Below are 24,947 nucleotides of genomic sequence, written 5' to 3'. Positions count from 1 at the left end.
CCGGACAATGATCCCGAGTCATACCCCACAAAGCCGTCACCGCCAGAGGACAGTACCTCATACTCGCAACTGGTGGCTAGGGCAGCAGAATTCCACAATGTCCAACTGCATTCCGATCCTATACAGGATGATTTTTTATTTAACACCCTCTCGGCTACACACAGCCAATATCAATGTCTCCCAATGCTACCAGGGATGTTACGACACGCAAAACAAATTTTTGAAGAGCCCGTAAAATCAAGAGCCATCACCCCAAGGGTGGATAAAAAATACAAACCACCACCCACAGACCCAGTGTTTATTACTTCGCAGTTACCACCTGACTCTGTGGTAGTAGGGGCAGCTCGCAAGAGAGCAAATTCACATACATCTGGCGACGCCCCACCTCCGGACAAAGAAAGCCGAAAATTTGATGCGGCAGGAAAAAGAGTAGCATCACAGGCAGCCAACCAGTGGCGCATCGCAAATTCACAAGCGCTGCTGGCCAGATATGACCGCGCACACTGGGACGAGATGCAAGTACTCGTAGACCATCTTCCCCAGGAATACCAAAAAAGGGCGCAGAAAATAGTTGAAGAGGGACAAACGATCTCAAACAATCAAATCCGCTCTTCACTAGACGCAGCCGATACTGCAGCAAGAACAGTCAACACTGCTGTCACCATAAGGAGACACGCTTGGCTACGCACTTCAGGCTTCAAACCTGAAATCCAGCAGGCTGTCCTTAATATGCCCTTCAACGAGAAACAACTTTTTGGCTCTGAAGTGGATACAGCCATTGAAAAACTTAAAAAGGACACAGACACGGCCAAGGCCATGGGCGCACTCTACTCCCCGCAGAGCAGAGGCTCTTTCAGAAAAACTCCATTTAGAGGGGGGTTTCGTGGCCAACCCACAGACACCACCAGCCAACAAACAAGAACCACACCATATCAGGGTTCCTTCCAAAGGGGAGGTTTCAGGGGATATCGGGGGGGTCAATTCCCAAGGAGTAGGGGAAGATTCCAGACTCCAAAAACACCTCCACCTAAACAGTGACTTTCAAGTCACGCAACCCCTTCACTCAACACCAGTGGGGGGAAGACTAAGCCAATTCTACCAATCTTGGCAACAGATTACAACAGACAATTGGGTATTAGCAATAATCCAACATGGCTATTGCATAGAATTCCACAACTTCCCACCAAACATCCCCCCCAAAACACGCAAAATGTCACCACAACATTTAGAACTTTTAGGACTAGAAGTTCAAGCACTACTGCAAAAGGATGCAATAGAGTTAGTACCAGTACAACAAAAAAACACAGGAGTTTACTCCCTGTACTTTCTAATTCCAAAAAAAGACAAAACATTAAGACCAATATTAGATCTCAGGACACTAAATACCTACATCATATCGGACCATTTTCACATGGTCACACTACAAGACATCATTCCACTGCTCAAACAGCAAGATTACATGACCACATTAGACCTAAAGGATGCGTACTTTCATATACCAATACACCCTTCTCACAGAAAGTACCTACGGTTCGTATTCAAAGGAATACATTACCAATTCAAGGTGTTGCCATTCGGAATAACAACTGCACCAAGAGTGTTCACAAAATGTCTAGCAGTAGTAGCAGCACACATCAGGAGACAACAGATACATGTGTTCCCTTACCTAGACGATTGGCTAATCAAGACCAACACAGTAAAAAAATGCGCAAACGACACCACATTTGTCATACAAACCCTTCACAAACTGGGGTTTTCCATCAACTATACAAAATCACACCTAGAACCGTGTCAAACACAACAATATCTAGGAGCAACCATCAACACATCAAAAGGAATTGCCACTCCAAGTCCACAAAGAGTGCAGGCATTCCACAAGGTAATAAGTGCTATGTTTCCAAACCAAAAGATACAAGCAAAATTTGTGCTAAAACTTCTAGGCATGATGTCATCATGCATAGCCATTGTCCCAAACGCAAGACTACACATGCGACCCTTACAACAGTGTCTAGCATCACAATGGTCACAGGCACAGGGTCAACTTCAAAATCTGGTGTTGGTAGACCGCCAAACATACCTCTCGCTTCTATGGTGGAACAGCAAAAATTTAAACAAAGGGCGGACATTTCAGGACCCAGTGCCTCAATACGTTATAACAACAGATGCTTCCATGACAGGGTGGGGAGCACACCTCAGTCACCACAGCATTCAAGGACAATGGGATATACACGAAACAAAATTTCATATCAATTACCTAGAACTGTTAGCAGTATTTCTAGCGTTAAAAGCCTTCCAACCCATAATAACACACAAATACATTCTTGTCAAAACAGACAACATGACAACAATGTATTATTTAAACAAACAAGGAGGAACACACTCAACACAATTGTGCCTCCTAACACAAAAAATTTGGCAGTGGGCGATTCACAACAACATTCGCCTAATAGCACAATTTATTCCAGGAATACAAAACCAACTAGCAGACAACCTTTCGCGAGACCACCAACAAGTCCACGAATGGGAAATTCACCCCCAAGTTCTGAACAAGTACTTTCAAATTTGGGGAACACCCCAGATAGATTTGTTCGCAACAAAAGAAAACTCAAAATGCCAAAACTTCGCATCCAGGTACCCACACCGCGAATCACAAGGCAATGCTCTATGGATGAGTTGGTCAGGGATATTTGCGTACGCTTTTCCCCCTCTCCCTCTCCTTCCATATCTAGTAAACAAGTTGAGTCAAAACCAACTCAAACTCATACTGATAGCACCCACATGGGCAAGACAACCTTGGTATACAACTCTACTAGACCTTTCACTAGTACAGCATGTCAAACTACCCAACAGGCCAGATCTGTTAACACAACACAAACAACAGATCAGGCATCCAAACCCAGCATCATTGAATCTGGCAATTTGGCTCCTGAAATCCTAGAATTCGGACACTTAGACCTCACACAAGAATGCATGGAGGTCATAAAACAAGCTAGAAAACCTTCCACTAGACACTGCTATGCATCTAAGTGGAAAAGATTTGTTTACTACTGCCATGCCAATCAAATACAACCATTACATGCCTCTACTAAAGACATAGTAGGATACTTACTACATTTGCAAAAAGCAAATCTCGCTTTTTCATCTATAAAAATACACCTCGCAGCAATATCTGCTTACCTACAAACTACTCATTCATCGTCTCTATTTAGAATACCAGTTATTAAAGCATTCATGGAAGGGCTAAAAAGAATTATACCACCAAGAACACCACCAGTTCCTTCATGGAATCTTAACATCGTCTTAACAAGACTCATGGGTCCACCTTTCGAACCCATGCATTCCTGTGAAATGCAATATCTAACCTGGAAGGTCGCATTTCTCATTGCAATCACATCCCTCAGAAGAGTAAGTGAAATACAGGCATTTACCATACAAGAACCATTTATTCAAATACACAACAATAAAATAGTTCTAAGAACAAATCCAAAATTTCTGCCAAAAGTAATCTCACCATTCCATTTAAATCAAACAGTAGAATTGCCAGTGTTCTTCCCACAACCAAATTCTGTGGCTGAAAGGGCACTACATACATTAGACATCAAAAGAGCACTAATGTATTACATTGACAGAACAAAGCTAATCAGGAAAACAAAACAACTGTTCATAGCTTTTCAAAAACCACACATAGGAAATCCAATCTCTAAACAAGGCATTGCTAGATGGATAGTCAGATGCATTCAAACATGCTATCTTAAAGCCAAAAGAGAATTGCCTATTACACCAAAGGCACACTCAACCAGAAAGAAAGGTGCTACAATGGCCTTTCTAGGAAACATTCCTATGAGCGAAATATGTAAGGCTGCAACCTGGTCTACGCCTCATACGTTTACTAAACACTACTGTGTAGACGTACTAAATGCACAACAAGCTACAGTGGGCCAAGCTGTACTAAGAACATTATTCCAAACTACTTCAACTCCTACAGGCTAAACCACCGCTTTTAGGGGAGGTAACTGCTTTATAGTCTATGCCAAACATGTGTATCTGCAGCAACATATGCCATCGAACTGAAAATGTCACTTACCCAGTGTACATCTGTTCGTGGCATTAGTCGCTGCAGATTCACATGTACCCTCCCACCTCCCCGGGAAGCCTGTAGCCGTTTAGAAGTAGATCATAAATCTTAAACATCTGAACATTTGTAAATAATTATTAGAAACTCTTAACGTACATACATATTCACTCCATTGCATGGGCACTATTTATACCAAACAACTCCATCCTCACCCTCTGCGGGGAAAACAATCTAAGATGGAGTCGACGCCCATGCGCAATGGAGCCGAGGAGGGAGGAGTCCTTCGGTCCCGTGACCAAAAAGACTTCTTCGAAGAAAAACAACTTGTAATACTCCGAGCCCAACACCAGGCAGCGGACTGTGCCAAACATGTGAATCTGCAGCGACTAATGCCACGAACAGATGTACACTGGGTAAGTGACATTTTCATTAATCATCGGTATTGTTTCGATTGCGTTTTCCATCTAGCCTCAAACCGATAGTACTGTCGGAATCTAGATTTTGCCCTTCTGGGCGCGTGCGCCCGACTCGGGCCTGTTCCGGCCTACCGCGTGGAAGGCTGATGGATCGGACTCCATTTCGATTCTGCCCTCAGTGCCATCCGGAGTTTCCCTATACAGACCAATATCTGGTTTGTAATTTGTGCCTTTCTATGGACCACCGAGAAGAGGACTGCGAGGCCTGTCAATCATTTCGATCAAAGAAGACCTTGAGAGATCGGAGAGCCGGACGATTAGAAATGGCGTCGAAAAGTACAGAGCATCTCGACATCATGGAGGAAGAACAGGCGCAGACCACAGTCTCCATCCGAGATACCGACTCCGTGCAGGAATCAAATAAAGATAGGCCTCTCACTGCTGGCCAGCACGTGAGTACGTCTGCCCCTATGCCCACAAATAAAAAAGTACTAAAGGCCTTGGGTACACCACTGCCGGAATGCCATGGTTTGGCCCGAAAAAAGACTGTTGTTGACTGACCTTCGGGTTCGGCGCCAAAAAAGGCCACTCCTCCGTCCACTTCGGAGTCAAGTAATTTGGTTAAAAGATCTGCCTCAGACTCCAGTAAGCGTCCTCACTCTTCAGAGTCGAAGATTCGACGCCCTGCTTAGGAGCCAAAACGGCCGACTACATTTTCAGGTCCGAAAAAATTCAGACTTCGGAACCGTAAAAACCCTCTTACACAGAGGAACAAGGACTTTCGAGCCGACTTAAACAAACCTCAACGCTGATGCAAGAATCTTACAGGCCTTCTGATGGGGACATTGAGATTCAGCCTATATTGGAGGTTATGGAAGAAAGACAATCCAGGATCCATATACAAAAAGAGACTTTCAGAATTATTACTACACCTCCTTTGAAAACTAAAAGAAAGCTTGCTTTTCAAGAGGAATTGGACTCTGTTCAACCAACAGCAAACGTCCAAAAGCAAAAGGAGAAACCAGCACATGTCCCTACTTCTCCTCATCATTCTCCACAGCTTTCTTTTTCACCTCCACACAATAGTCCACCACCTTTGCCTTCTCCAACACACTCACAATACTCTCATGGAGATACAGTGGATCCTTGGGATCTATATGACCCGATTCCAGATAATGATCCTGACCTATACCCCTCCAAGCCTTCTCCACCAGAGGACACTACTGCCAACACTCAGGTCGTTTCTAGGGCAGCTGCTCATCATGTGGTGCTTATGAGCACCTAGAGGAGGATTTCTTGTTCAACACTCTGTCTTCACCTCACTCTAGATACCAGTGCCTTCCCATGTTGCCTGGAATGGTCAAACATGCGGACCAATTTTTTTTGAGCCAGTCAAAGCTAGAGTAATTACTTCCAGAATTGACAAAAAATACAAACCTGCTCCTTCAGACCCAGACTACATCACACACCAAGTTCCTCCAGACTCAGTAGTGGTGAGTGCGGCTAGGAAAAGAGCTAACGGCCAATCGGGATGCTCCTCCACCTGATAAGGAGAGTACGAAGTTTGATGCTGCTGGCATAGAGTAGCCACGCAAGAGGCCAATCAATGGCGAATTGCGAATTTGCAAGCACTTCTTGCCAGATATGATCGAGCCCACTGGAATAAAATGCAAGACATTATACAGCACCTCCCAAAAGAGCATCAAAAGCGAGCACTACCGGTTGTAGAAGAGGGACAGGCCATAAGTAACAACCAGATAAGATCTGCCCGTGATGCTGCCGATAGAGCCTCAAGGAGTGTAAATACTGCCATTATAATAAGAAGGCATGCATGGTTACGCTCTTCTGGTTTTAAACCAGAAATTCAACAGGCAGTACTTAACATGCCTTTTGATAAACACTTATTTGGGCCTGGGTAGATACGACCAAAGAAAAGCTGAGGAAAGACTCAGGTACTGCCAAAGCAATGGGGGCATTATACACAACACCGTATAGAGGCTCCTTTTGCAGGTCACAGTTTAGGGGAGGATTAAAACCACAGTCCTCTAAAGCTTCTACCTCTCAGGCAAAGCAGGGACAACAGCAGCAAGAATATCAAAGAGGGGGGTTTAGAGGGTCCTATAGAGGACATTATTTTAGAAACAGAGGCAAGTTCCAAGCCTCAAAGCAAGTCTCTACACCATCCAAACAGAGACTTCTTTCCTAACCCCCACCCCCACCCACCCCCTACACCACACCCATCTCCTGTGGGGGAACACTACAGCAATTCCACTTTCATTGGCAAAATATCGCCACAGGCAATTGGGTGTTAACAATTATCCGCAATGGCTCTTGCCTAGAATTAATCTCCACCCTTCCAAACATTCCACCATGTTACCACAAATTGTCCCCAGAACACAATAGAATTGCTCCCACATTCTCAGCAGGGAACAGGAGTATACTCACTATACTTCCTCATAAAGAAGAGGGCACTCTAAGGCCTATCCTAGACCTCAGGCCTCTCAATCTATACATCCTGTCAGAACATTTTCACATGGTAACTCTGCAAGATGTCATTCCACTACTACAGATCAAGATTACATGACTGCTTTAGACCTCAAAGATGTGTATTTCCATATACCCATCCATCCAGCTCACGAAAAATACCTCAGGTTCGTCATAGCAGGAAAATATTATCAGTTCAAAGTTTTGCTATTCGGCATAACAAAATCTCTGAGTGTTCACTAAATGTCTAGCAGTATTAGCAGCCTACTTAAGAAGGCAACACATTCATGTCTTTCCATATCTAGACGATTGGCTAATAAAATCAAGCAATTTTACACAATGCCAACAACACACTCAGTATGTAGTAGAAATCCTACATACACATACACTAGCGTTCACTGTAAATTACCAGAAATCTCACCTTCAACCAGCGTAGAGGTGGAGAGGCGACAACTAATCGGTTTTGATGTACCTGCTAATGCAGTGGATGTGATTGTTGTCTAGGTGCCCTTTTACCAAATCTTTCTGTTCACTGCTTGGGGTGAAATTTGTGGCCTGGTGTGGGCACAGTCAGCTGGATACTCTGTGGCCAGGTTACCTTATGTTTTGTGTGTTCTATTTTTAGCCCAGCAAGGCTTTTCAGTTGGCACAATTGAAAGCTTTATCAGCCGTTTAGGCCTTTTTCTGCTTGCCCAATCAACTTTCGTTATTTAAGTCACCATTTGAAATGAAATTTCACGGAAGACTGATATAAATGTTTCCGCTTTTCCTTTTATTAAGCTCCTGTGGTACATTAACTTGATCCTTAAACTTATAACGTGCATGCCTTTCAAACCTACGCACAGCTGTTTTTAGTGACCATTCTTTGTGATTACCTCTGTTTACCAGGTTAGTGAGCTTCAGGCACTCTAAGCACACCACTTTCTTGTCTAACAAATTGGTGCGTAGGATTTCTGCTTTATTTCCGCCAAAATTTACATTGCCCTACCATGTGGATCATTCTGTTACCCTTTCCATTTTTTTCTCACCGCCACATCCCTGAAAAGAGTTGAGGCTTCATTAGTTAGATACATACAGCTCTCAGCTTCTACATTTAGCGTACAAGAGGTCAGTGTGTTGTTAACCAGCTGGTTGTTAGGTTTGTTGGTGCTAATAAGAGGAGCACTGTACCTAAGCGAATCCTGTCTACTGTGTATAAAAACATGATATGCCTTGGCCAGGAAGGAGCCACTGAGGGCCTGCTTGCTTCCACCTGGATTCTGCAAAGCTGCTACATCGATGTCTGTGCATAGGTTTGCCAAATATTACTGCCTCGACAGTCAGGTTTCCAGAAAGGGCCTTTTTGCCTGCTTGTCCCTATAGGACTCCTTAGTGCGAGTCCACTCCTTGCGAGATTATGATTGGGTGTCAATTCAAATGATGAGTAATTTGTGGTTATAAGTATCACTTCGAAGAATAAATTACTTAGCTTCTGTAATGATGATTCTCGTTCAACTGCAGATTCCTTACCACCCACCCTGCTCCCCATTCTTTGCAGGCGGCTCTCATTGCAGTTTAAAAGGTGTCAAGTTAGATATGGCACACTGTTGTCCCAAGTCTGAAGTGATCTGCGGCTGACAGTGTGGACAAGTTTGTAGTAAATTGCGGTCTGCTTGCAGGGGTGGTGTGGATATGCGGCTGTCTGCATTTACTTCCAGAGGCGGTGGCGCCACCTGCCGGTGCGCAGGAGCAAGCACTTGGAAAACAAATCCAGACTGGTGCCTAGGAATACTCAAAAGGTGAAGCATCTTTGGTTAGATAAAGTATCCCCCATGAAAGTATTACGGAAGGTAAGTAACTTTTTTTTTTTGTGCCAAATATTACATGAGGTAGAACCCTTGAGCCCTGCAAAACCTGCCACATGTCCTTATGGCTCATCACATTTTAGCCAGTGGCAATGTACTAACCTTTGTTTATTACTGTTTAAGAGAAACATGCATGGACTCTTCTGTGAAACCACATCAGACATTTCTTCCTTGACATCGGTTTTTGTTTCCTATGCACCAAGTGTTTTCATTAGCCACACACTTTACTGATGTGCACATACACATTTGTTGCTGTGGAGGAATGAAGGTCCTGGGTTCATTACCCCATCTCCAGAACAGCTTCTAAATTATATCACATTTTAGCCACTCTCTTTGAAGAAATACTCTTTAAGTTACCCTGCTATGTGGTGCTTGGGGTTCCCAGCCCCCTCACACCCACGGACCGACCCACCCACCCACAAAAACTACCCAGCAATATAGATACTTGGCCTTGCTGAGTGCAGTTTGGGTCAACTTTTAGTCTTATTTTCTAGATACGTTTGGTTGCTTCTGTGACCCCAATCTCCCTTCTAGCGAATCCATTATCACCACCCCCTCTGACCTTGGATATGGCCATAAAGATGAAGTGGTGTGCAGAAATATGTTTGGTGCAAAAAGTGCAGGCGCATTTGACGTTACACTTGTGTTCCCAGTTTGTGTTTTATCTTTTTGTATGCATAGAATATTATAAACATGTTTTAAATATGTGCCTATGTAATATGATTTAACTGACCAAACGGTCATGCCAGTACGAGCTAATGCACACCAATCATTGTCGTTGGCATCCAGGTGTGTATTCTTATTTGTCTTTAACCAGTCTCTGGTTTTAATGCCAGACCTCATTATGGTGGCCACAGGTACAAGTCAGATTCACGTCTGCATGTTTTCTATTTACAGGATGTTTACTAAAGTGGTATTAGAAGCACCATTGATCACAGAGAATGCCTTGGAAGTGATCCGCAAATACTGTGAGGATGAGGTGAGCATATATGGATGTTTTAGTACTTCCAAGTCTCCTGAACTTTACTTGGTCAGTTTACCCCTTGTTAACAGTAAAAGACCTGGATCCTAAACGCTTTCACAACTGCTAACAGAGTATACTTCATGCCAGTTTTTATTCCTTACAAAATTGATTCAGGTCTCCTGTTGATGTGTTTCTGGTTGCACAAACATGCTTCCTATACTGCTAGAATTCCAGCTGTCATCTTTATATTCAAACCGGCCAGATCGCGCCTGTTTACACTTGTCTAGCTTTCTTAGTGTAATTTGCAAAAGAAATGCAATGTTCGATGGCATGTGTGGCTGTAGATACACATGCTCTGCATACTCCTGCCGTCTAGTGTTGCGTCCATAGTGGTGCAAGTTGTTTTTCTTCCAAGAAGCATTTCAAATCACGGGATCGGGCGACTCCTCTGTGATATTGTGAATGGGCTTTGACTCCTTTGTTAGATTGTTTTCCCTCGGCCGTCTGGTTCGGACGTGAGTGCCTATTGACTCTCTATGGCTCAGAAATTTCGAATCTTTCTGTCATTTATCAATGGTATTGTTTTGTTCGTGCTTCTTCCACCTCAGCGGTCCATTAAATTTGTCGCATTGGACTCTGACCGACTGCCCTTCAAGGCCCTTGCGCCTGCTCAGGCCTACCTTTCACGTGGCTCCTGCACTGACAGGAATGGCTCCCTAATGGAACAGACTCCATTCAGTTTCTGTCCTCGGTGTCATGCAAAGTTCCCACACAATGACCAACACCTCGTGTGCAATATTTGCTTCTCTTCAGACCATCGCTTGGCCGACTGTGAAGCTTGCAAGTCATTTCATTCAAAAAAGAGGCTTCAAGACTGATGCACTTGTAAACTGGAGATGGCCCAGAAGACGCCAGACAACACTCCAGACATATTTGGCAAGGAGCCTGCTCAAGAGGAACCTGAGCGGGAGGAGGTGGCTCTCTCCATAAAGGACAATTCTGACTCAGACATTGAATTTGACATTGAAAGCCACGAGTTGACCTCTGCTCAGCGTGTGAGTACTGCGGCCCCTACTGTCCTCACAGTCTCCAAAAAGACATTCCAAGCTGTCCTTGAGGTCTCCGGTCCGCCTCTGCCATCTGGCCATGGTCAGCACTGTAAATCTACTTTGGTCCCCTGACCAGCCAACTCGATGCCGAAAGTGACCCTGAAGGTCAAAGCCACCTCGCTGGCATTGACTTCTACAGCTGCAGACCAAGAGATTGTTTAGGTGTCGATCTGGACCTCATGACTGATTTAACAGTGGCAAGCCTCTTCTTCAGCGCCAACCAAGCTCCCGAAGCCAAGGACCTCAGCCTTGAAAGTATTGGAACCAAAACCAATGAAAAGCAGAGACTTTGGCATGTCTTTCACCAGCCCATCTCCTGTTGGGCCCATAAGGGAGAAAATGGACACTTGTCAGCGCAGGCTCCAGATACAGGAGGGCACAGGTTGAATTATTGCCACTCCTTCCTTCCCTGTGCTCCCTAAATGGCTTTGGACATTCCAGGTCCCTCCAAAAAGTGCAATAAGGACAATGCTACTAGTCCTCCTCGCAGGCCTTCTCCCACACTTCCTCTTCCACATCCACCACCTTCATCTTCAACACCATCCACTTCCCCTCCACAATCCCCCACCTAACCCATACCAGGAGATTACACTCCACAGCGTTCCCCCCCACTCTTTCAATGGAGTCCTCCAGTTGACACTGACCCGTAGGATGCATATGACCGTGATCGTACCCATCCAATGATCCTGACCTCTACCCAGCACACCCTCAACACCAGAGGACATTTCTTCCTACCAGCAAGTAGTGACCAGGGCAGCTGCTTTTCATTAATGTGGAGCTGCATAAGGATCCTGTTGAACAGGACTTCTTATTTGACACTCATCAGCCACATACAAAGACATTTAATACCTCCTCATGGTTCCTAGCATACTTCGACATGCTGAAGATATTTTTAAAGAACCTGCTCACTCACATATCATTACACCATAGGAGGACAAAAAATACAAATCAGCCCCTTCTGACTCATTGTATTATCAGGACACAGGGATCATCTGATTCTGTTGTGGCTACGATGGCCCGTAAACGGGCTAATAGTCAAGCCACTGGGGACTCTCCTCCCCCTGAGAAGGAGAGAATATTCACTGAAGCTGCCGGTAAAAGGCTAGTGGTCTAAGCCACAAATCATTGGCAGATATTCAACTCCCAGGCACTTTTGGCCCGGTACAACCGGGCCCACTGATAAGAAATGGGAGTTATCTTGCTCTTCAGAGGAACATCTGAAAAGGGGTCAGCAGACTGTCTCCCAGGGCCAGACCATCTCTAATAATTTTATGAGGTGTGCCCTTGATGCTGTGGACACAGCCACTTGTGGCATCAATACCAGTATTCTCCTCAGACGACACGATTGGCTTCGCTGCTTGGGTTTAAAACCTGAAGTCAAGCAGGCAATACTCTATATGCCCTTTGATAAAGAGCACCTCTTTGGCCCACAAGTTGACACATTAGAGAAGCTAGAAAAGGAAACCAACACTGTAAAATCCATGGCTACTCTACAGACCACTCCACAAAGGGGCTCCTTTTGCCGCCCTGGATTCCGGGGGTTCATATAAGTTGTTCACCTGAGAGGTGTCAACATCACACCCCAGACAGCCTCAGTCCACCTACACCAGAGGTTTATACTGGGGTTCCTGTAGGGGATAAGCCCATAAAGGAAGAGGAAAAAAAATCTCTGCTTCACATTCCACCTACTCCACTACCTCCATCTTCTCCCCCACCCCACCAGCCTAACACCCTCCCCCGATCGCCTAACATCTGTCGGGGGAAGACTTCAACAGTTTTATTCCATAATGGACACAACTACCACGGGCCAATGGGTCCTTGCCATTATCCATCATGGTTATTGTAGGAAAGTACCCTCTTTTTGGCATGGTTACCCCCACTTTTTGCCTGCTGTCGGTATGTTTTGACTGTGTTTACTGGGATCATGCTAACCAGGATCCCAGTAACTGCTCTCTCCCCTTGGATTTGGTTGCCCCAAACTTTTTACATCCTACAATCAGCACACTGGTGCCCCTATACAAGACCCTAGTATATGGTACCTAGGTACCCAAGGCATTGGGACACCATGGGTTCCCCATGGGCTGCAGGCTGTATTATGCCACCCATGGGAGCCCATGCAAAGTGTGTTTGCAGCCTGCATGAAAGGGTGCATGCACCATTTTCAGTACAGGTCACTGCACCAGGTCACTGTAAGTCACCCCTATAGCCGGCCCTCCTAGCCGAAAGAGCAGGGTGCAAGTAGCTGTGTGTGAGGTCACCCCTGCATGAGCAGAGGTGCCTCCACGAACTCAGCTCCATTTTCCTGGACTTTGTGACTGGGAGGAAGCCCTTTTAGCTGTGTACTGAACATAGGTCACTACCTATGTCCAGCTACATAATGGTAACTCCAAACCTAGGCATGTTTGGTATCAAACTTGTCAGAATCATACCCCAATACTGTTGCCAATATTGGTTATATGATTCCATGCACTCTGGGGGCTCCTTAGAGGACCCCCAGCTTTTCTCCTATCAGTTTGCAGGGTTTTCCTGGGCAGCCTGCGCTGCTGCCATCCTGCAGATGGGTTTATGCCCTCCTGCTGCCCAGGAAGGCAGAACAAAGGATTTCTTTTGGGAGAGGGAGGGAACACCCTCTTCCTTTGTAAATAGGTGTTATATGCCTTTTGAGGGGTAGCTTTCCCAAGTCACTGGTATGCTTTGAACGGCACATTTGGTTCCCTCTTTGAACAAACCAGTCTGCACTGGTTCAGGGATCTCCAGTCACTGCTCTTCCGTGAAACTGGACAGTGGAAAGCCGAGTTACCACTCCACTGTCCACCACCACCACCACAGGGGTGGAGCCCAGAGCTCCTCCAGGTGCCCAGTTGATTCTGCCATCTTGAATCCAAGGTGGGCAGAGGCCTCTGGGATCATCTGAGTAGCTAAGTCAGACAGGTGACGTCACAGCCCCCTCTTTGGTAGGTGGTCACCTTGCTAGGTGACCAGTCCCCCTTCCAGGGCTATTTAGGGTCTCCCTCTTGAGTGGGTACTCAGATTTGACATGCAAGATTCCAGCAGGACTCCTCTTCAATGTTTACTTCAACTCCTGGCCACTGTATTCACAACTGGACTTCACAGGAGCCTACAATCTGCAGCTCCAGCAATGACTTCGCTCTGCAACATTGTTTACCCAGCTCCTTTCAGCTTCTGCAACATTTCCCCGGCTGTGCATCCTCTGAGGGCAATTCTTCAGTCTGCACTAGGAATCAAGAAAGAATCTCCCTTGGAGTGAAGGAATCACTCCCCTGCATCCTTAGGCCCCAACTTAAACGACAGCCGCTGCATGGGTCCTCTCTCCTGCGGCTCTGTGTGTATCCTTCAACACAGGTGATGGTCTTGAGTTTTCTCCTCGGTCCCCTCTACCAACTGTCCAACTTTGGAGGTGGTGAATCTTTGCCTCTCCTTGCAGGACAGTACCCCTGTACACCGTGACTCTTGCAGCTACCAAGACTTGTTGGTTCTTCTGCCAAGGAATCTTCAGTCTCCGTGTAGTCCTGGCATCCAGCACTCTTCCATGTAAGCGTAGTCTCCTGCCTGCTGCTCCAGCGACATGGGACTCATTTCCAGGTGTGCTGAGTGTGCCTCACTGTGACTCCTGTGCCTGCTGCCTGTGGGGGCTGCATCCATGACTTCCTGCTCTCCTGACTGCTGGGGGACGCTTGAGGCTCCCCTCCTTGGGTTGAGTCACCTCGAACCTTCCTGGTCTCCTGCAGCTCTGCAACTTCTCTTCTGCGACTCTTGCCTTTGCCAAGGTTTGTTGGTGGTTTTTCCACACCACTGACCAATGGCAACTCTTCTCTCGACGTGGTACATTGACAGCATCACTTCTGGAACTCTTTCTGTGCTTCTGTGCTGCATAGCCAACTCCTGGTCTTCACAGTCGACCTGGTCTGCATCTCGAAAAGGGTGGGTAGTGGCTCCTGCCCCAACTGGACACTCCAACTGGAACTGGACTTGGTCTCCTTCATTTGCAGGCCCTCTTCTGTCTGGTTCAGTCTCCTGTGTCTTGCAGTCTTGCTTGGGTCTTGCACAGTCCTATCACATGTTTCTCTGTGGCTTTGGGAAAAAAACAGGTACTTACCTCTTCTCTCCTGGTCGCTGGGGGTCACTCTGGTATTTACCTTTTGGGGTTCCTAGTTCCTCCAGCTCCACTCTACAGATTCCACTTACCTGGGTGGGGGTCCATCTTTCACATTCCATTTTTTTTAGAATATGGTTTGGCCTCCCCCCAGGGTCACTATTGTTATTACACTGTCTTATATTACTTTTTTTGCTCATTCCTGACAACTAAGGTGTATTTAATAGTGTTTTTACTCACCTGCTAAGAGTATTGCCTATTTAGTATTTTAGTATTTGTCTCACTAAAAGTACCTTTATTTTTGTAACACTGTGTGGTTCTTTCATGTGTGTAAGTGCTGTGTGACTATGTGGTATTGCATGAGCTTTGCATGTCTCCGAGATAAACCTGGCTGCTAATCCACAGCTACTTCTAGAAAGCCTGACTACAACTCACTAATAGGGGATACCTGGACCTGGTATAGGGTGATAACACAATAGCTGCTCACCACACACCAGACCAGCTTCCTGCAGTTATGGTGTGGAGCTCATCACCACTCCTCCCAATATTTCCCCTTGCACTCAGACGATCTCAGGAACACCTAACCCTTCTCAATCGAGAGGTCCAGTGCCTACTTCCTGATTCCCAAGAAGGATAGGTCTCTCATACCAATACTAGACCTTTTTACTCTAAACAAATACATAGTGTCAGAAAGTTTCCATGTGGTTACTCCTCAGGATGTCATTCCACTGCTACAGAATGGTGACTTTGTGACAGCTCTGGATCTAAAGGACAGCTACTTTCATACACCAATTCACCCTGCACACTGAAAATCTTAAAAATGTGTCATAGCAGGCAAACTATCAATTTAAAGTCCTTCCCTTCTGAGTCTCTACCGATTCCACGGTGTTCACAGAATGTCTAGCAGTAGTCACAGCACACCTGCGAAGACAGAACGTTCATGATTTTCCTTACCTGGACGACTACCTCATCAAAGCCAGTACATTACACTAGTGTCAAGTACACAGTCAGATGACAGTGGATCTCTTACACGAGTTGATCTTCACCCTCATCATTCCCAATTCTCATCTGTTGGACCTGGCCCCACCCACTTAAGATTCAGCCTGATCTAGGAGCGATTCCAAATGGAGATTTAGGGTTAGCTTACCCCATTCCAGCCCACATCCAGAGTTTTCAAACATTTATCCCACAGTTTCAGGAGAACCAGATCTACACAGTTGGGTCCTTCATGCGTCTGCTGGGGATAGTGACATCCTGATCTAGTGTTAGACTGTCACACTTACCGTTCTCTGCAGTGGTTGAACACCAACAATCTCTTTTCTAGACCATGTGCCTCACATCATATTAACCACAGGCACTTCTAGGACTTGACAGTTCACCGTCTCTGGGATACCAAACACCAGTCCCTACACATCAAGTAACTGGAGCACCAGACAGTATTCCTAGTACTGAAAGCTTGCCTTCCACACCTGTCTCACAAGGTTGTCTTAGTCCGAATGGACAACGTGACAGCCATGTATTTACAAAAACATGGGGGAGGGACCATGGTCTTCACACCTTTCAGATCATTTGAAATTGGGCTCTTAACCACCTCCTTCACATTTTTGCAGAGTTTCTCCCATGGACAGACAACGACTTTGCAGACCTGCTCAGCAGGATGCAGCAACAAGTTCACGAGTGAGAGCTCCACCCACAAGTCCTTCAGTCATACTTCAGAAAGTGGGGAACTCCTGAAATAGACCTTTTTAATCACAGCGGAATATGCCAAATGTCCAAGTTTCACCTCCAGATAGCCACACCCACTATCCAAGGGCAACTTTCTATGGATGAGTTGGTGAGGTGATACTTGCCTTTTCCTTTCCACCTCTTCTTCTCATCAATTCGGAAGATCAGGCAAAGATCTCTCACCATGATTCTTGTGGCTCCCACCTGTGCACATCATCCTTGGTTCCCCACACTACTAGATGTTACCGTAGTCCCAAATGAGATGCTCCCGAAACGGCTTGGACCTTCTCACTCAGAACTATGGACAGATCAGTCATCCAGACTCCAAGACACTAAACTTTTCTGTATGGTTCCTGAAGTCCTAGAATTTGTCAACTTGGGATTGCCCACAGAATGTATGAACATTCTCAAAGAGGCACGTAGACCCACTACTAGAGCTTGTTGTGCTGCAAAGTGGAAACACTTTGTTTGCTACTGCCAACCTGAACAGATAAATCCAATGAAAGCCATAGTACAATAAATTGTTTGCTATTTGCTCCACTTGCAGAAACAAAACCTCACCTACACTTCCATTTGCCTACATCTCACAGCTGTAGCTGCATATCTCCAAAACAGACAGCATGTCTCTTTATTCCGAATCCCTGTCATAAAGGCTTTTATGGAAGGACTTGCACGTGTTATTCCATCTAGGGTACCCCTAGCCCCATCCTGGAAACGTAACATTGTCCTCACAAGACTCATGGGTCCACCGTTTGAACCACTTCACTCATGTCCACTTCAATTTCTTTCATGGAAAGTTGCTTTCCTAGTTGCCATCACTTCATTCAGATGTGTTATGATCTCTAGGCACTGACCTTGAAACAACCTTTCCTCAAGATTTATAGAAATGAAGTAGTTTTTTGCACTAACCCAAAGTTCCTCCCAAAAGTGGTTTCCCAGTTTCACATTAACCAATCCATTGAACTACCAGTCTTCTTTCTGCAGCCAAATTCTGTTGCAGAAAGAGCTCTTCACACCCTAAATGTCAGATGAGCTCTTCTGTATTACGTTGACAGAGCCAAAGACTTTAGGAAGACAAAGCAACTCTTTATAGCTTTTTCACCAGCTCATGAAGGTAACCCAATTTCAAAACCAGGCATTGCCAGATGGCTAGTCAAATGTATACAATTAATCAAACATTTAAAGAGCACAGCAAATCACCCGTGAGAGTCTCGAGTCTGTGGAGCTGTATGCTGCTGCGTGGAGGTATGATCTTTCGAACATCCAGGTCTTTAGTTCTCTTCTGAATCGCTGGAGTGACGGTGCAATCCTGAGGTGCAAGGGAGGTTGTCCAAGCCTTCACTGCCAAGTGCGAGAAGGAGCATCCTCCGCTTTTGGCTCGATGGATCCGTGGGGTTGGGGTGTCTGCAAGGGAGAGGGAAGCTGATCAGAGGTGTCTGGTCAGTTGGTGGAAGGTCAGTCAGTCGTCTGTTGATGTATGCTGGTCCTTTGTTGGGCAGGGCCTTGTAGACGTGGATTAGAATCTTGAACTGGCATCTCGTCTGAATTGAGGGCCAGTGTAGTTTCTTTAGAATGGGGTGGGATGTGATTCCTTCCGGTGAGGACGAGTATGCTGAATTCAGTATTGTCCTGGAGTCTCTTCAGGAGGCATGCTTTGATTCCTACATAGAGCATGTTTCCGTAGTCCAGTCTGCTGGTGATGAGTGCCTGCTTGACCGTCTTTCTGGTGTTTGCCGGATGCCACCTAAGGAGCTTGTGGAGCATACGAAGGGTGTGTAAGCAGGCGGATGAGACAGAAATTGTATGTTGCTTTTGTGGATTTAAGATCTGCCTTTGACCTAGTCCTCTTATGGGAAGTCCTGCATAAAATAGGTGCCCCGGAGAATTTAGTTAATCTAGTCTGGAGGATGCACGAGAATACCTATGCACGAGTGAGATGGGGCCATCAGGGTTAACTCACTGATCGAATAGACATTAGGCGGGGGTACGTCAGGGCTGCGTCCTCGCACCTACTCTTTTCTCCTTGTTTATTAATGAAGTGGTGCAAGTTGTATCTGATAGCCAAAACGATGCCCCTTCTTTGAATGGTCAAAAAATTCCGATTTTATTATTTGCTGACGATTCCCTTCTGATCTCCAAAACCCCTATGGGCCTTCAAGTCTTAGTGAATAGGTTTAATGCTTTTTGTGCAGACCATGGACTAGAGCTTAATTCTAGTAAAACGAAATTCATGATTTTTTGTAGAGGCCCCACCAGAGGATGCGCTATTTCACTTAATGAGGCTCCTTTAAGCAAGGTATGCTCTATTGATTGATTACCTGGGATAAGAATTAACAATAATATGCAATGGGAGGCCGAGATCGATAAGAGCAGTGCACTTTTACAGCATAGATCTGGGACTATTCTACGTTTTTATAATTCTACTACTGTGAAAGCTGTTTCTCCAGCCATTAAAATTTTTGTAGCAAAGGCTCAGGGAGTGGCGTCTTATGGTGCGAGATTTGGGGATTCTATAATGTCAGCAAACTATCTGTAGGGGAAAATAACTTTACAAGATGTTTCCTTGCATGTCCTCATAACACCCCATTGATTCCAGTGTTCCTGGATCTCAGGTTTTCCTGCATTTCAGATGTAATAGCTTTAAGACCATTACTTTTTTTAGGTACGCATTTGGACTACCCCTGAACTAGTTGAATATAAGGAATCTTTGCAAGACATCTTAGATAGACCAAATGCGCTTTCTATTCCCTGGCTTAAGCATGTCTCGGGATGGTTTCACACCTTGGGACTTGGGGATTTCTGGAGACAACCTCATCATTTAAGGAAGGCCCAGAAGCAACACCTGAAGTCAGTCTATTGGTCTTATGTTATGAATAAGCAATTGTTATGCACGTCGTATGGTCGATTGACAACACAATTTCTGGACTTCAAATGGTATACTAATTTTGAACCCTTTCTGGTTTTAATTCCTGATCTACTAAGCAAAAGCCTGTATGCCCGCGTCAGGTATGGGTGCTTACCATTGAAATCACTAACTAGCACCTAGAGACCTGCCCCGATCAGATTTATGCCCCCAGAAACTACAGTACATTTTATGTTTATTTGCCCAGTTTATGGGCTTGGAGGAAGTGGATTCGCCCAGCTTGTAGGAATATGGGTTTGAGACACTGTAAAGTTGCACTAAGGCTGTTGACGAGAGACACTTCTCCCTTTTTAATCTGTACGGTCAGCAAGTTCCTTGCGGCCGCATGGTATATACGTACTCGTTTAAAAAAATAAAATAAAAAACGACTTGCCCTTAAATGATCATTGTTCTTAACTTATTATTTATTAACTATTTACCTAAGATTATGACCGTTATGACCTTTCTCTGGTTGATGGGGGAAAAGTTATATGAGATACTGAAAGTGTAAATAGGAAGCTGGTGCGAGATAGTTCCCTTTTCCCCAACAGGTGGCCAGTATATTTGTATGATTGTTGCTTTTATTTTCCTTTTAGCTCTGTATTTATCATGTGTTTACTATTTTATTTATTGTGATTTTATTCTGCTTTGATGGTTAAATATGACCGAATAAAGCTTGTGTGATGATGATGATGATGACTGCATCGACTTGTTTCTTCATGTATAGCGTGCTATCCAGGATAATGCTGAGGTTGCGGTCTTGGTTTGTTGGGGCGAGGGGTGTGCCGAGCTATGCATGCCACCATCTGTCAGTCCATAGCGAGGTGTTCACAAAAATGAGGACTTCAGCTTTTATGGTGCTGAGTTTGAAACAGTTGTCCTTCATCCAGTCCACTACGTTCGTTCATCATGCATCAGTGTAAGCTTTTGTGGTAGAGGGATCTTTGGACTGTGAGGATTTGTTATGGTAAGGCTAAGAGGCCTTTGTGTGTTACCCTGAAGCACACTCAACTAGAAAAAAGGGTGGTACTATTGCTTTTCTATGTAACATTCCTTTAGCTGACATCTGTAAGGCAGTTATATTGTCCACTCCACTCTTTCACAAAACACTACTGTGTGGATATATTTTCACGCCGACAAGCTAATGTAGGCCAGGCTGTGTTATGTACACTTTTCCAATACACTGCAACTCCTGCCGGCTAGCCACCACTTCTAAGGAGGGACTGCTTTACAGTCTATGGAGAGCATGTGTATCTACAGCTACACATGCCATTGAACGGAAATTGTTGCTTACCCTGTAAGCTTCTGTTTGTGACACGCAATGTTGTAGATTCACATGTGCCTTCAATCCTGCCCGGTCTCCTGTGGCCTTTGTAGTTACATTATATTTGTATATATGCAGTTACATTATATTTGCATATATATCTTTACATTTTACATTGTCATCTTTCTATACCAACCTTTCTTACACTCCTTTCTTACCCGCCTGTGGGAAAACAGGCTAACAAAGGAGTTGATATCCATGCGCAATCTCACTGAAAAGAGGAGTCACTAGATTCTGTGACTCGAAATTCTTCTTAGAAGAAAAACAACTTGCACCACTCCGGAGCCAACAGTAGATGGCAGGAGCATGCAGAGCATGTGATTCTACAGCACTACATGCCACAAACAGATGCTTACTGGGGAAGTAATATTTTCCTTTTCATTGCCCAGCCACAATTGGTTTTCACTTCATTGACCTTGGAAGGAGCGAATCATTAGTCAGCCTTAGTGTGAAACTAGGACTCGGAGCTCCCACGCTAATTAGCTGCACTGTGACCCAACGTATATAATCCCTTAAATCTCAGTTATTGATTACTGCTCAGAGTTAATAATGAAATCTTTGCTTTTTTTCTATTTAGAGTCGGAGTTACCTGGGTATGTCAACACTGAGAGACCTGATTTTTAAGCGCCCCGCCAGACAGTTCCAATACCTCCATGTGTTACTTGACTTAAGTTCTCATGAAAAGGACAAGGTGAGTGTAATTCTGACTCCTGTTTTTTTTTTTTTTTTTTTTACGGTCGAGCCTGCGCTAGCGCATGCATATCACTTGCGAGCTGCTGTAGTAGTTAGAAAAGGGCTCCAAGCCCCGCCTATGTCACATCAGTGTCTTTTATTGGTTCGTGGGCTTGCCTTTTAAAATCTGCTTGCTTTCATTAGTGGAAGGCATGCATACGTCATGCCTTTTCCGGTGGTTAGCTCTCCTCAGGCACAGTGACCAAGCACTGAAAACATACGAGGCTCGCTGTTTTCTGTCCGGTTTGTGGACTACTTTTTTTCTTTTTTCGCAGCGTGAACTCGCTTGGCAGAAGTTGAGCGCTTTGCATGACATCAACCCTGAGACCGTTTCTATTTCCATTTCTATTTTTTAGCAGCGCGATCGCACTCGTTTTTTTCCCCATTTAATGAGGCAAGATAAGTCCGGTTGGGCTAATAGCTCTAACTCAGAGAAATGCGAGACCCGTTGCATTGTAAATTATTGCTTTTTTTGTGTCGAATCTGAATGGCTGTCATCTTCCTCTGTAATCACTTTCTAAATTGTTTTTTCCTTTTATTATCTTTTATGATTAAATGTTTGTTGAAAGGATTTTTTTAAAATAAACTGAAGAAATGCTTTGTGCCATTTCTTATGGTTTGGAATAATCTTCGCTTGTGCATCTGGCGAACTGTGGGTCTCTAACACTGTATCCTATACAGATTTATATGATTAAATATGTTCGATGGCATCTGTCGCTGTAGATACGCATGTTCTGCAATAGCTCGCCATCTGGTGTTGGGCCGGAGTGTTACAAGTTGTTTTTCTTCGAAGAAGTCTTTCGAGTCACGGGACCGAGTGACTCCTCCTTTTGTCTCCATTGCGCATGGGCGTCGACTCCATCCTCGATTGTTTTTTTTCCGCCATCGGGTTCGGACGTGTTCCTGTCGCTCCGAGTTTCGGAACGGAAAAAATAGTTAATTTCGGAAGATTTTCGTCGGTATTGTTGCGTTCGGGATCGGCGTACTTAGATTCAACACCGCATCGAAGATCGAAGAGCTCCGGTGCCCTTCGGGGTAGTTTTTCGATCCTCCGTCGGGGCCTGGTCGGCCCGACCGCGTGCTGAGGAACGCCGATGGAACGGACCCCGTTCCGTTTCTGCCCCAAATGCCACAATAAATACCCCTACACAGACCAACACTTGGTCTGCAACCTGTGCCTGTCACCTGAGCACAGCGAAGACACCTGCGAGGCCTGTCGTGCGTTCCGGTCCCGAAAAACACTCCGAGACCGTCGAGCCAGAAGACTTCAAATGGCGTCCGCACCGACAGCCCAACGGGAGTTCGAGGAACAGGAAGAGGAAGGTACCTTCTCGATCCAAGACTCAGACTCCGAAGGATTCGACGATACACAAACCGTGAGTAAGACGTCGAAAACCACACAAAGAAACATTTACAAGGCCCAGGGGACGCCACTGCCACCAGGCCATGGCTCAACCCATAAAATCGGTGACCGACCGTCGGCACCGAAAAAGGCCCAAACAGTGCCGAGATCGTCCGACTCCGGTCGAGACACCGGCACGCAGCCTTCTCGGGACCGAGAAAGTGCTGGAGACAAGCCTCGACACCGAGATGCCGGTGTGGACACGGCTCGACGCCGAGACAGCGGCACCGAAACAGATCGACGCCGAGAGGTTTCGGCACCGAAAAGGAAAAAAGTCACCTCGGAGCCGAAAAAACACGCAGACACAGTTTCGACGCCGAAACAAACTGCAAGCGACCCAGCTTCAGGCTCTTATACAGAAGAGCACTCGCTAACCTCCCAAATGCAGAAGCATAGGTTTGAGGAAGAGCTACAAGCAACTGATGCGGACCATACGCAAAAGCGTATCTTCATTCAGCAGGGGACAGGAAAAATAAGCACCCTTCCCCCCATTAGGAGAAAGAGAAGGTTGGAGTTCCAGGCGGAACAAGTACCACAACCAAAAGTGGTGAAAAGAGTTACACCACCACCCTCTCCTCCGCCCGTGATTAACGTTTCACCAGCACAAACGCCATCACACTCCCCAGCTCACACCACCATGAGCCAGGGTGACCAAGACCAGGACGCATGGGACCTATACGACGCCCCAGTGTCAGATAACAGCCCAGAGGCATACCCTACAAAACCATCTCCACCAGAAGACAGCACCGCGTACTCTCAGGTGGTGGCTAGAGCAGCACAATTTCACAACGTAAGCCTACACTCAGAACAGGTCGAGGATGATTTCCTGTTCAACACACTCTCCTCCACCCACAGCTCCTACCAAAGCCTGCCTATGCTCCCTGGTATGCTCCGGCACGCAAAAGACATATTTAAGGACCCGGTCAAAAGTAGGGCAATCACACCAAGGGTGGAAAAAAAGTATAAGCCGCCTCCTACAGACCCGGCTTTCATCACAACACAGCTGCCACCAGACTCTGTTGTTGTAGGAGCAGCTAGGAAAAGGGCCAACTCTCACACATCTGGAGATGCACCACCCCCAGATAAAGAAAGCCGCAAGTTTGATGCAGCTGGTAAAAGAGTCGCAGCACAAGCTGCAAACCAGTGGCGCATCGCGAACTCCCAGGCACTACTTGCGCGCTATGACAGAGCCCACTGGGACGAGATGCAACATCTCATTGAACATCTGCCCAAAGACTTCCAAAATAGGGCAAAACAAGTGGTTGAGGAGGGACAGGCCATCTCCAACAACCAGATCCGCTCCTCCATGGACGCTGCAGATACAGCTGCACGGACAATTAATACATCTGTAACTATCAGAAGGCATGCATGGCTCCGAACGTCTGGATTTAAACCAGAGATTCAACAAGCAGTTCTCAATATGCCTTTTAATGAAAAAGAACTGTTCGGTCCAGAAGTGGACACAGCGATTGAGAAACTCAAAAAAGATACGGACACTGCCAAAGCCATGGGCGCACTCTACTCCCCGCAGAGCAGAGGGAATTACAGCTCATTCCGTAAAACGCCCTTTCGAGGGGGGTTTCGGGGTCAAAGCACACAAGCCAGCACCTCACAAGCCACACCGTCCAGTTACCAAGGACAGTATAGAGGAGGTTTTCGGGGACAATATAGAGGAGGGCAATTCCCTAGAAATAGAGGAAGATTCCAAAGCCCCAAAACCCCTACTACTAAACAGTGACTCACATGTCACTCACCCCCTCCACACAACACCAGTGGGGGGACGAATAGGTCATTATTACAGAGCATGGGAGAAAATCACTACAGACACTTGGGTTCTAGCAATTATCCAACATGGT

General features: G+C 45.7%; 1 protein-coding gene across 5 annotated transcripts in view; it reads left to right on the top strand.

Annotated features, from left to right (window-relative positions):
* SYMPK (symplekin scaffold protein) overlaps positions 1-24,947 on the top strand; it is a 1,084,618-nt gene that overhangs the window by 439,681 nt on the left and 619,990 nt on the right. For all 5 annotated transcript variants that reach the window (XM_069207742.1, XM_069207740.1, XM_069207741.1 and 2 more), the window contains 2 exons: positions 9,717-9,798; positions 21,535-21,648. In XM_069207742.1, the coding sequence (XP_069063843.1) occupies positions 9,717-9,798; positions 21,535-21,648 (196 nt within the window). The remainder of the gene's footprint in view (positions 1-9,716; positions 9,799-21,534; positions 21,649-24,947) is intronic.

The sequence above is a fragment of the Pleurodeles waltl genome, chromosome 9 (assembly GCF_031143425.1).
Source record: "Pleurodeles waltl isolate 20211129_DDA chromosome 9, aPleWal1.hap1.20221129, whole genome shotgun sequence".
Taxonomy (NCBI): Eukaryota; Metazoa; Chordata; class Amphibia; order Caudata; family Salamandridae; genus Pleurodeles; species Pleurodeles waltl.
Note: the sequence above shows the minus strand (reverse complement) of the source record. Positions and strands in the feature narration are given on the sequence as shown.